At 37.6% G+C, this 12,680-nt stretch overlaps 1 protein-coding gene across 1 annotated transcript in view; it reads right to left on the reverse strand.

The window, feature by feature from the left end:
* Positions 1-12,680, reverse strand: part of pde11a (phosphodiesterase 11a) — a 221,211-nt gene that overhangs the window by 116,135 nt on the left and 92,396 nt on the right. Inside the window, exons 4-8 of the mRNA XM_059966064.1 lie at positions 10,549-10,689; positions 10,030-10,094; positions 5,599-5,731; positions 3,601-3,676; positions 2,694-2,761 (exon numbers count right to left, since the gene is read on the reverse strand). Coding sequence (XP_059822047.1) covers positions 2,694-2,761; positions 3,601-3,676; positions 5,599-5,731; positions 10,030-10,094; positions 10,549-10,689 — 483 coding nt within the window. The remainder of the gene's footprint in view (positions 1-2,693; positions 2,762-3,600; positions 3,677-5,598; positions 5,732-10,029; positions 10,095-10,548; positions 10,690-12,680) is intronic.

A 12,680-nucleotide genomic window follows, 5' to 3' on the forward strand; every position in this document is an offset into this window, starting at 1 on the left:
GGAAGGACTGTCATTTTGCTTGTATTCTTTTGTATTCAATGTATATGTTGAACATTTTCTCCTTGATCTTGAAAATTGATCTTGTAAAATGGAATCTGTAACTTTAAATGCTGGCTCCAATGCCCAATGGCCAACACGTCTGCACACTAACGGATCAGAATTAACAATACCAATATCAATATCACACTAAAAGGTGGAGAAGGTCAGCAACTTTAAGTTCCCTGGAGTTCTCATTTCAGAGGAGCTGTCCTGGGCCCAGCACGTAAGTGCCACTACAAAGAAAGGGGAGTGTCTACTTAGAAGTTTGTGACACTTAAAACTTTGACAAACTCCTATAGAGGAGTGGTGGAGAGTATATTGACTGGTTGCATCACAGCCTGGTATTGAAACATCAATGCCCTTGAATGGAAAATCCGGTAAAACGTAGCTGATAAGGCCCTATCCATCACGGGTAAAACCCTTGCCATCACTGAGCACACCTACATGGAGTCCTGTCACAGCAAGGCAGGGACCCCCACCACCCACTCTTCTCATTGCTTCCATCAGGAAGAAAGTACAGGAGCCTCAGGTCCCCCACCAAGTTTAGGAACAGTTATTACCCTTCAATCATCAGGCTCTTGAACCAGAGAAGATAACTTCACTAACTCCACTTGCCTCATTAGTGAACTGTTCCTATAACCTATGGCCTCCATTTCAAGGGACTCATCTTGTATATGGTGATACATATATATATATATATGTATAGTTTGATAATAAATTTACTTTGAACTTGAATTCTGAAGCATGTATTCAGACAAAGTAGTTCAATAGCTATTATAGTCCCTGAGATATTCCATCAACCTACAACTAACCTTATGCATATTGAAATGAATGCATGTTAATATTATTGGCTCTTAAATCCTATACATACAAGCAAAACAGCAGTTACATTTGTCACACTTGACCCCAAAGACTGAAACTGATATCATCATTCCAAGCTCAATAACGATTGTTCAGATTTGAGAATTCTATTAAAAATGTGCAATTTCTTTATTGATTCCTTAACTAGCTGATATTTTCAAATTATTGCAGAATAACATTTGTTTTTAAAACAAAAATATTGCTTTAAATTGAATTATAAATAAATTACCAATATGCTGCAATAAGATAAATGCAGTATCTTAAGTTTTAAGTGTAATAGCAGCTATTAAAGTTAATAACTTTAAACCACTTTTATATATTTGAGTATATTATATTCTTTAATTTTTTTGTAATTATATATTTTTTCCTGCTATCATAATTATATGTGTGACGTGTGCTGTATGTGACTGGGTTTCTGTGATTTGCACCTTGGTTGGTTCCAGTGGAACACAGTTTCGTTTGGCTGTATTCATCTGTACGGCTGAATGGCATCAGACTTGAACTTGAACATTGGTTCAAACTAATTATAACAAACTGCTGATCAATATCTAATAATTTTATATTTGAGGTAGTGCAGCTTCATTCAAATATTCATTAAAACATTTAAAATTGAAGATGAAAATTCAGGAATCTCAGTGCAAGCTCTAGTTTTTTTAAGTGTTTGCACTGAGTTTATGAGAAACATAATTGGAAACTAATCATTTTTGTTTCATCTTTGTAACCACTCCCACCAATAAAAAATCTTTTTGTACATTATTTAAGTGCATATGGGTTTATGCTTTCTGCACGTTGCAAAGATAAAATTTGTGAGGATTTGCGCCAATAGCAGTCTGCTACCTACAATTTTTCATCATATTAAATAATTAAGGTGACTTGGTAAAATTGACCTTCAAATATAAATAGATGTTTAGGCATAATGCGCAAGCTCTGTGTTTAAAAAATATACAATCAGTCTGAATAGTGAATTATCCTAAAACTTTTCTTTATAAAAGCATACATTGCATGGAAATATAATGTTTTATATGAATAATGCATTTAATAGGACAAAGACAGTTACAGAACAATAAGAAAAGAAATGACAAAGAAATATCACTTCACAAGAGATGAAGAGAGCTCAGAGATCATTTGAGATTTCAGAACTAAATCAAAAGAGTGATTAGAAAGATAATGTGTTTCTGATGCATGGAATACAACTCATCTTTCTTTTTTGTTTCCTGTTCTTTCTTGCCCTCTGTCTCAGCAGCATTTGACAAATTTGACAGCAAATAATTCTTTCCAGCAGCAAGAGGTCAGTTAAGGGAGTGATGGTAAGATTACTTTCAGCTACAAAACTAGAGTTCCTTTCGAAAAGCTTACAGAGATACTCATGACGGTGAAGAACAGAAATGTAAATTCAGATTGTAACTTCAAAATCCTCAATCTTACTGAATCATTATAAAGCTGCTAAACTACAAAGGCAGGCAGTTCTGAGGAAAAAACATTAAAACACATTGTGTGTGAACAATTGTTCAAAGGTTCTGCTGTATAAAATGGAGAGGATGAAAAACTTTAATTAATTCAGGAAATGGATGGTATGTTGCGAGGTGAAATCAGTTTTAGAATGTGGTTGAATGAAGGGATTTGAATGGCCTGCCCAGTTGTTAGTTTAGTTGCAGAAATATCTCTTTGCAGGTAATTAAACAACTGCAGCCTCAGTGACTTCTATGGTTTGAAATCAAAATGGTGGCTGAATGGTCAGGGTGTTACAAAATACTTATTGGTCTAGCAGTGTGGCTTTGTGGTTATTCTTTTACCTCAAAGAGTCGCTGATCATCATCGTCAAAGGGTTTCCCATCCAGTCTATTGAGGACCTGTGCTACACCTGAAAGTCAAATATAAGTTTGTAATAAGAATGCAAAGCTGGAAGTAAATATTGAACTTATGCGTTCCGTGGTAAATTGTCAACTTGGTGATAAGTGCAACTCGTATCAATATATTTTCTGTTTTACAGACATTCTGACTAACGATATTTTGAGCATAACAGTTGCTCTTTAAAGAATTCATATTTCCTGCTCTCTCTCTCTCTCTCTTTCTATGATATTTTTGTGTTAGACACTTGCTGAGATTATGCAAAGTGACCTGCTGACAGGCCTTCACTGGTGTTCTCAGATCAACCAGTGAGTGCCTACAAATGTGACAGACATATTTTTCCTGCCCAGCTGAGGAAACTGCCTGTGTACTGTCAGGTACCAGTCATTATACAATGGTTACAGTTCTAACACTGGGTAAACTTATTTACTTTTTGATAAATCACTTCTCCTGACGATCACCTCATGCAATTTCAGGATTGCATAATCTGGAACAAAGATGATCCTCATTACTAGTCTGCAGTCAACTGATACAGCATCTGCAGTGTACCTTGTGTGATACAAAACTAGTCTTTCAGAGGAAGTAGAATTAAAACAAATGCCAATCTCTTCCCTTTTCCTTTATCCTTCATGGCAGAATACTGAACTTCTGTTCATGATTACACTTTGTTAGAGTCTGAAGTCTAAGTATCACCCGGATAAGGAATGAAGGTTCAGCTTGTCAGTGTCAAAACGCTGATCATATCAAGAACAATTTATCTTTCCTTGCTTGGCTAGACCACAACTTATTCAATTTGAAAACTTTTCAACTTTGACGTTGAAATAGAAGTTCAAGGAATCACTAAACACATACCAATTATTTGGTGGCCACTGTTCCATATTGGTACACAAAGGACCGAACGGGTATGGAAACCAGAAATCTGATCAGCCTATGTCAAAAGCAAAATCATTTCTTTAAATGATGCATTTGATATCAGAAGCCAATTATGATGTGAGATGAGTATTGACAGTAGACAACAACACTTCTTGAAAACATCATATGGGCTGGATTGGTGAGGCATTATAAGTGACTATATCAGAAACGATCAATGTACAACTTGAGAACTGAAACACCAATTAAACATTTTAAAATTACACAGAATAAAAAGCAAAGTAATCCTAGAAAATAAATATTTGAATATAATCATTTTATTTAAGGCTGAGTTTAGGCTGCATTTTGTAAAGCACTGTTAAATATGATATTAAAGCTGCATTAATCTATTGCAAGTGCTATTTTTAGACCATTAAAAGTACAAGTTACTAAGAAACGTTGCAAAAACAAGATTGCCAAGTGATTCAGTGTCATCAAGATCTGCAGATTCAGTGGTCATATCTTCAACTTTTCTGTCCTAAGAAGAGGCTAGAAAATTTCCTGAGATTTTGTTCAACATTTAACATCCAACCAACATCTCCCAATACATTACATGGTTGTCATTTCATTACTGTTTGTGGGACAAGGTGGTGCAAGGATTGGCTGTTGTGTTTCACTACATTACAATGACACACTTCTCAAAGACTAAGTAAACATTTTGGAATGTCCTGCAGATTTGTAGCCCACGTTGACGTTAGTCTCCACTCCCAGTTCTACACGTTCCATGATGATTTAATTTTTGTTATTTCAATTCAGTTGATAGTGAGAAAGGTGTAATTGAGTTCTAGAGATAACTGGCAACTTCATTCCAATACCAAGGAATGGAAAAGGGGAAATGCCACATTGGTCGAGTTGAGGATGGTCTTCCCTGCTTTAAGCCACAGCATATTGTGAGGGCAAAAGGCAGCTTTACTATTCATTACGTTATATGTTTTCTGACCTAGAAACACTGAATAATTGCTGATACAGAAGTCACTTTGTTAAGATTTTCACAAGTATTTGGGCAATCATGTTATTGACTCCTGATCCAAGATGGCGGCACGACACAGCTTGCAGCGGCTACTCCGGAACTGATTATCTGTTATTTGTGAAGTGGGGTGCCGTGCGCAATCATAATCGATTGAAAACGGACGTGGAAGCATGGAGAAACATCGTGAAATTCCAGGAAGACCTTCATTGCTGCTTCTGCTGTGAGGTCCAGGACTCTGCTAGAAAGAAGGCCCTCAGTCCTTGGGGCCACGTTACCAATGGCCGTCGGCAGGGCCGTCTTAATACACTCGGCAGAGGATGGTGCTCGGAGAAGCTGTGCCGGAGGGGATGGTCGTCGGCTTGGAGGTTCAACGGACTCAGGTCGCTTTCGGTGTGTGCTGCGTCTGCGAGGCTGGTTTTGATGGAGCTTCGATTGTGTGCTGCGTCTGCGAGGCTGAGTCAGGCGGCGCCTTGGAAGCCCATAGTGGGGGTACTCCCTTCCGCCGCCGGCGTGGGATGGTGAGTCTGTTGGGACCCTGGGGACTTGTGGAAACTGGTGATTTCTTTTGAACTTACAGTCCTTTAACATCTTGGACTATTTTTACTGTGCCCATAGTCTGTTTTTAATCAATTATGCTATTGTTTGCACTGTTGTAACTATATGTTGTAATTATGTGGTTTTGTGCAGGTCTTGTAGCTTTAGTTATTGGTCTTGTTTTTGTCTGGTGGATTTGGAGCTCCTTTCCAGGGAATGCGCTAGACGGTAGCGCGATATTAATATGCAGCAGCTTCTCTGGACTCTGGATTGGGGATTGCCAAACATTACGTGGATTTTCTGGTGTAGTCTGTTTTGTCATATGCTTTTGTGATATCATTCTGGGGGAAAGTTGTCTCATTTTTTAACTGCATTGCATTTGTGGTTTCTAAATGACAATAAACTGAATCTGAAACCTCATTTGAGGGGTTACTCACTTCAGCATCGAAGCGGGGATCTTGATACGCATCGCTTATATTCACCGGGAGACCTGTAGATGCTACAAGCTCAGCAATGCTGTTGTTAATCAGCCAATCTGAATATGATGATTTTTCTATGCTGTCTTTTAAGCTTTTAAAGAACATAAAATACATACTGTAATTATTATTCACAGATCTGACAGACATGTCATTCTTCCAATTAAATCATAACATAATTACAATATACTTAATTTTCTACTTTACACTTTAAGTCTTGTCATCACAGAAGCTATTATGTTAAAACCAGTTCCATTTTCTGAAGCTGCATGCTATTCCTCTGTTATAGAATAGTAACAACTAATGCCCAATTTTAATGGGGTGGGACCTGACACTGTGCAGCTAAATTTGCCAGGAAACCATCCTGCCAACCAGGAAAACATGCAGAAGCTTGTGACTTTTTTAATCCATATTTTAAATTCCAAACTTCACTTGTGTGACTCAGAGTGGGCAGAAATAATATACCCGTAGCTGATGATACAACCATTGTTGGCAGAAGCTCAGATGCAGACAAGACAGTGTACAGGAGCAAGGTACACCAGCTAGTGGAGTGGTGCCACAGCAACATTCTTGCACTCAACATCAGTAAGACCAAAGAGCTGATTGTGGTCTTCAGAATGGGTAAGATGAGGGAACACATAAAAATCCTCATAGTGAGATCAGAAGTGGAGAGGTGAGCAGTTTAAGGTTCCTGGGTGTCAATATCTCTGAGGACTTAACCTGGTCCTAACGTATCGATGCAGCTATAAAGAAGGTAAGACAGCAGCTATATTTCATTAGAAACCTGAGGAGATTCGGCTTATCACCTAAAACAATCGAAAACCTTTACAGAGGTACTGTGCAGAACATTCTGACTGGCTGCACCACTGTCTGGTATGGGCGGTGGGGGTGGGGGGGGAGCTACTGCACAGGATTGAGGTAAACTGCAGAATGGTAAAATTAATCAGCTTCATCTTGGGCGTTAGCCTCAGTTGTATCCAGGACATCTTCAAGGAGCAGTGCCTCAGAAAGGCAACGTCCATCATTAAGGACCTGCACCACCCAGAACATGCCCTCTTCTCATTGTTACCATCAGGAAGGAGGTACTGAAGCCTGAAGGCACACACTCAGCAGTTCAGGAACAGCTTCTTCCGCTCTGCCATTATATTTCTAAATAGGCATTGAACCCATGAACACTACCTCACTATTTTTTTTATTTTTGTTTTGTACTACTTATTTAACTATTTAATATACTTAATGTAATTCTGTTTTTTCTATATTTATTATGTATTGCATTGTACTGCTGCCACAAAGTTAACAAATTTCATGAAAGTGCCGGTGATATTAAACCTGATTCCGATTCTGAACAATTTATAGCAGAAGCCAAAAATTTTAATTGTTAAGCTGAGTCCTGATTCTTCTGGATTTTTAGTGGACCTCACTTTGCACTCCATCCCTGCACCCCATGCCCACTTTCCTGATAAAGGTATTGCAAATGTAAAGGATTTAGATGGTTGGTCTCATCTTTAAATATATACTGTCTTAAATCTGCATTTTTTGCATTCATTTCTTGTAGATAGATTGTGATTTTACAAAATGCATCTTAAGAACTTTTAAAAAATGAACAGAGAATCTCATCAAGTTCAAGAATTTTAGTCTGATATTTTGGGGTTAGTCGTCATTCTTTCATACCCGTTGAACAAGTACACATAAGGTTATCATACCTGGCCACTCCTCTCAACACCAATAACTTTCAGCTTAGATGCTGCACAAGGACATTCCTAAAGATTAGCTGACTAGTTCAGATTTATGAACTTAATTATAAGTGTGAAGATCAATTCAGAATGAGACCATCATCTTCCCTTTTTGGAATTATTTACAGCCTTCTGCTATAGTCTCTACTGTACAAATCAACTAATCTCATTAACATTTAACTTTAGCAGTAACGCAGGTCACAGAAATTATAAGGATTCAGAGTTATATGATGGAAACTAAACCGACTGCCTGACACCACAAAAGCAGTATTGCTTCTGTTCTGTCTGAAGTTCAAATGGGGATACGTGTTGATTGGTAACAATGCCTGCTATCCAATAGCTCTCCACTGCTATCGTGCCTATTAACGACACAATTGACTAACTTTAGTCATAAAGGGTGACATATGTAGGAGCAAAAAGCTGCCACGGATTTAAAGCCCAGACTAATGAGCTTCTGCACTCCCAAGGCAGCTAATTGCCTTTGGCCCACGACTGAGATCTTGTCAGCAAATAGGTTTCAGGAGAGGCAAGTATAATCCTAAACCTGTTCTTTAGTGAGGCCCAGTAGAACCATAAAAATCATTTAAATCTTATATTTTTAAAGTCTCTTGAGCTCCTACAACTCAGAATTTGCTAGAACATTCACAGAGACAGCCTAACAAGCTGAACCTTAAAGTGCCAATCAACACAGTCCTTGGTTTTCATATTTAAAGAGCACACACAGCTGAAACGGATTTGGGTACCTTGATGGAACCTTTGTACCATCGCCACGCTCGCTAAGTCTCCAAGCCGTGCATTGAAACTAATCTTGCCGCTGCAATGCCGTTTCTAAAATAGTTCGAATTAGTCCCCTCCCTGTATTTCATCAAAGCATTTCCGACAACTCAGCCTGTCAGTATGTCTTAAATGTGGTCCTCTGGCAGATCGTCCAGTGAAAGTTGAATCAATTATCCTGTGGCCACAGCTGTTTTTTTATGGACCAGGCAGTCTAGTGGGGAATATAGTGGGGAATAAGTGACATTTTCCTATTGATTCCAGCAAATTTCTTTAGAATTTCAAGCGAGGCGCAATGGACCTGGGTGCATGTATTAATAGAGCCAGAGGCCTCTTTCCAGGCCATTTGCACTCTATAAGTTTATTGGAAGTTAAACCAGGCTCTTTTGGCACAACTCCTGGGCTGAAACCCTGATTTCCCTGGACCCTTCAATACCAGCTCTGTCTAATGCTGGCTCTTATGTCAATAGAGTGAAAAAGGTATGTGTTTTCTTTAAGTTCCACAAACTTATTGATTGATCTTCTAAAATTTTTTAAACATAAATCAAAAGTAACACAATAAGCTATAAAATAATCATTTTCCCAGTTCTGAAGGGCGTATAACCTAATGCAGAATAATATGCTTCTTTAATTGCTGTTAACACTTTAGCAAAAAGGGATAGATTGTTAGTGAAGAAACAATTGTGTACTTTTCATGCGCACATGTTGTAACTCAGAGTCATATTTATGTTTCAAATTGTCTGCCTGACATTTCTAACAAAGTTGTCAAGGGAAGATACTGCACAGGTCACCAATGGTAAAAAATACTAGACAGGTCTGGATTTAAAGAAAATCTTTAGTTTCTCTTCCTTTGTTCAGAATATTCTGTAAACTGTAGACTGTATGTGACATGTTTGTGTTCTGGGGTAGAATTTGCACCTGAATCAGTGTATTCTGGGTTCCTGATTCTTCAAAAGATCAGCATGTATTGCAGGGTTCATTGCTGAAAGTGCTACCCTTCTCAGAAATTTAAACCAAGATGCTGCCTGCTATTGCAGTTTATTGAAGAAATGAAGTATCTCTTAATCGAGGTATTGAATAAATCCTTTGTCTCACCACTGCATGGGAGATCTTGTTGTTTATACATTGAATTTCTGCAATTGCCAACAAAATAACGCTAGCTAATCTTGATTGTGCTTTCCATACACGGTATTATCTGAGAATGAACAGGGGGAGCATAAAGCATAATCACAGTGTTAAATCATTCCGCAAGCTGAAGCTGTTTTCCCTGGTGTGTGGGGTTTTTTGTATTGATCCCACAGCAGAGTAGGTATGTTTTCCTCTCTTTAGGAAGGAGGTTATGGGGTAGGTGGGGGAGGGTGCTTTAGGGGTGAATGTTAAAATAATTCTGTGGTGCTTGAGTCTTAAAATCATCTGGGCCACATGCTGTTTATATCAGACAGAAGAAAAGAGAGGACTGATTCCCACCCATTCAATCAAGACGTGAGTGTTTGATTTTAAAAATACAACGGGGCTAGAAATCTATTAAATAATTAAAGATAATTAAATATTAAATAATTATTAATTATTACATTATCAATAATAAAATAAATAATTGATATTAATTATTAAATAATTAAATGATTAGTCTCAACAGTAGTCTAATTAGAGCATATTTATGTTCGTATTTGTGAGTATATACCCGCAAATATGCAAGAACAAAATTCCTGTTTAATTTCGATTTATCTATTATTCTCTACATTCCAAATATAAATGTTCCTGAGTTATGTAATTTGAGTCTGCAATATTTCAATTCATGCAGTTCTCAGACAAGGATTTTGACTATTTATTCATAATTAATGTATTAGACTCTGCTCATTCTTGTCCAATACAGTATGGATCTTACCTGCTTTCAGCATCTGCACTGCATTTGGGAGACAGGAGCTCAAACGATTTTGTAAACTTTACCACCTGTCAGAATATGGAGAGAGGTCTGAGTCACATTGTGTAGCATGAAACTGCCCTTATTCCATTTGGGTAAACCAATTTGGTAGAAGTTTGCAATTGCCATTTCAGGGCTGAGAGTTAGGGATTAAATTAGTACTGTACATTCAAACTAAGTAAATAAAACACTGAGACAGCGGGTAAGTTGAAATGAGAGTGTAAGGTTCATTGAAATGTTTCACTAGAGGGGAAAATCACTCGATTAATTGCTTGGTGCATTTTTGACCAACAAATCTCAGTTATGAGGCTATTTTTACAGTGACCTTTCAGCTTAAGCATAATCTAATGTCACAATAGTCTATTATTGGAATATGCTGTTGGAGAGTTTAGAATGATAAGTTATTTCCCTTTTTACAATACACAACATTAATCCTTTGTCACCTTAAGGTGTTTTAAAGGAATATTGCTTTCCTTGACTTACCGGTGATTCAATGTCTTCGAGGAGCAACACAGAACATCGTTCACACTGCAGCAGTGTCTGTGCTCGATGCATTATTTTCCTGACAATTTTTTCCAAATCTGTTTGTTCTTCAAACAGGTCATTGACTACCTCCAGCAGAGCCTGGTTAGGACAATAGGGGTGGCATAACATTTTAATGTGAGGCACACCTGACAAAGTGAATACATACAAAATGAAGAATGTTTGTAACTCAAACGTGCCAGGACAAATACATGTGCACAAAACAGCTCCGATTGTTCGTTCATAATTTTTACTTCGATTGATTTCTTTACCATTTTAAATCAGAACGTACAACTTTTTGCTTGCCTTGTAGTTTAGAATGAATATTTATGTAAAAACCACACAGAACATATTAATATCTCTTACTACATTGTCACAACACCCATATTTGTTTTTCCCCTGTTCTGACACCTGAATCACCCTTAAATGTTTGAAACGCTATTGCTATTGTTCAGTTGTTTGCTGCTGTTCAGAGAGCAAAAATATGAAATTCAAGTCCTATTTTTTTGTAATTTTTTACACAAGTTTATTCTCCTTTGTAAAACAAAAGGTTTTTTATCTTCCGAAGGAAGATACAATAAGGAAAACCTGAAAAACTTAATCAATTTACAACAAACATATATTGTAGCCAAAAGGAATTTTTTTTGTGATTTCTTGGCCCAAGTTGATTTGTCACCTACTTCCTGCCAGGCCGCTTATGCCATCAAATAAATGAATTTGCAGATAAATCATCACAGAATTAATTTGGAAAGAATGGTGACATATGGTGTGTAAGTTACATGTGTCACTGTTTTTCTTTAAATACAAGATTGAAACAAATAAAATTCTCATTCCTGAGAGAATAAACTTAAGTGATAAATACCATGCACAGCAAGCCCTGTTTTAAAAGTGGATGGTTTATAGCTGTAATTGATTTCACTTAAGTGTGTCAGCTGGCATCAAGACTCAACATAATGTGGATTAAGAACGTGGATACACGGACCACCATTCTAAATTTCCATTCTCTTCTGTCAATGCTTTTATACACCATATCCTCATGTTATGAAGCTAATGAAAAGATGATGAAACAAATATACTCATGAAAACATAAGGGAAAAAATAAGGGCATTTTAAAAACAAATTAAAATCGATTAAAACTGAAATAAAAGCATTGGTAAAACTTTGACGGGGGCAATGTTGTGGTGGGGTTTTGCCAGCTATCAAAGATTAGGGAAGTTTGTTGTGTTGACTTGCTCCAGTCAGTCTGTGGCTGGACTTACTTGCTTCTATTGTCAGAGGCCGGGCCTTGCAGCTTGGTTTCAGGAATATCTGGCTCAATGAGATTGACCTTCTGAATCCAGGGTAAATTTGTGGGAATGGGAATCATGGATGGCAGAACTTGGGAAATATTGGGCCCTGAAATTAACCTTTAACACTTTTTTTAAAACCTAATGGAAAAATTTCAGTGTGTGTCCAAATCTGCAGTGAAAATCAATGCAAGAAAAATACTTCAGCACTTTCACAGAGCCTTTTATATATAATTTGTCATTGCAGTAATGCAGGACTAAACATTTTACACAGTGAAAACAGGATGGGAGAATGCTAAGGAATTCTGAAGAATACATTTGCTTTGGGTGCTTCAATTCCCTCCCCCATCCCAAAGACATATGGGTAGCTAGGTTAGTTGGCTGCTGTAAATTGTCCCAGGTGTGCAGGTGAGTGGTGGAATCGGGGAAGATGATGGGAAGTTGGGGAGAATAAAATAATTGTGCTCAAGCTGGAACCAAGGTTTAAAAAAAACAACAGGCATGGACATAGCAACTGCCTTATTGGTTAAAGCTGGTAATGATGAAACAATCACTCCATAAACATGATTATCACTCATGCACTATTGAAGATGTATTGCAGAAGAGCTTTGTACACTGCAAGGAGGATCTGCAGCAAACCTGGATGAGTTGGGCTGAAAAGCCTAATTCCATGTTGTATTAATCTATGCTGCTTTCCATCACTCTCTGATATATTGGACTTCATGCTTAATAGTCTACTTTAGTCAATATACAGAACTGTGTAAAAGCTGTACTGTAATGTGCTCTTCAGGCTCATGCAGGGAGCCA

This window comes from Hypanus sabinus, chromosome 4, assembly GCF_030144855.1.
Source record: "Hypanus sabinus isolate sHypSab1 chromosome 4, sHypSab1.hap1, whole genome shotgun sequence".
In the NCBI taxonomy this organism is placed as follows: domain Eukaryota; kingdom Metazoa; phylum Chordata; class Chondrichthyes; order Myliobatiformes; family Dasyatidae; genus Hypanus; species Hypanus sabinus.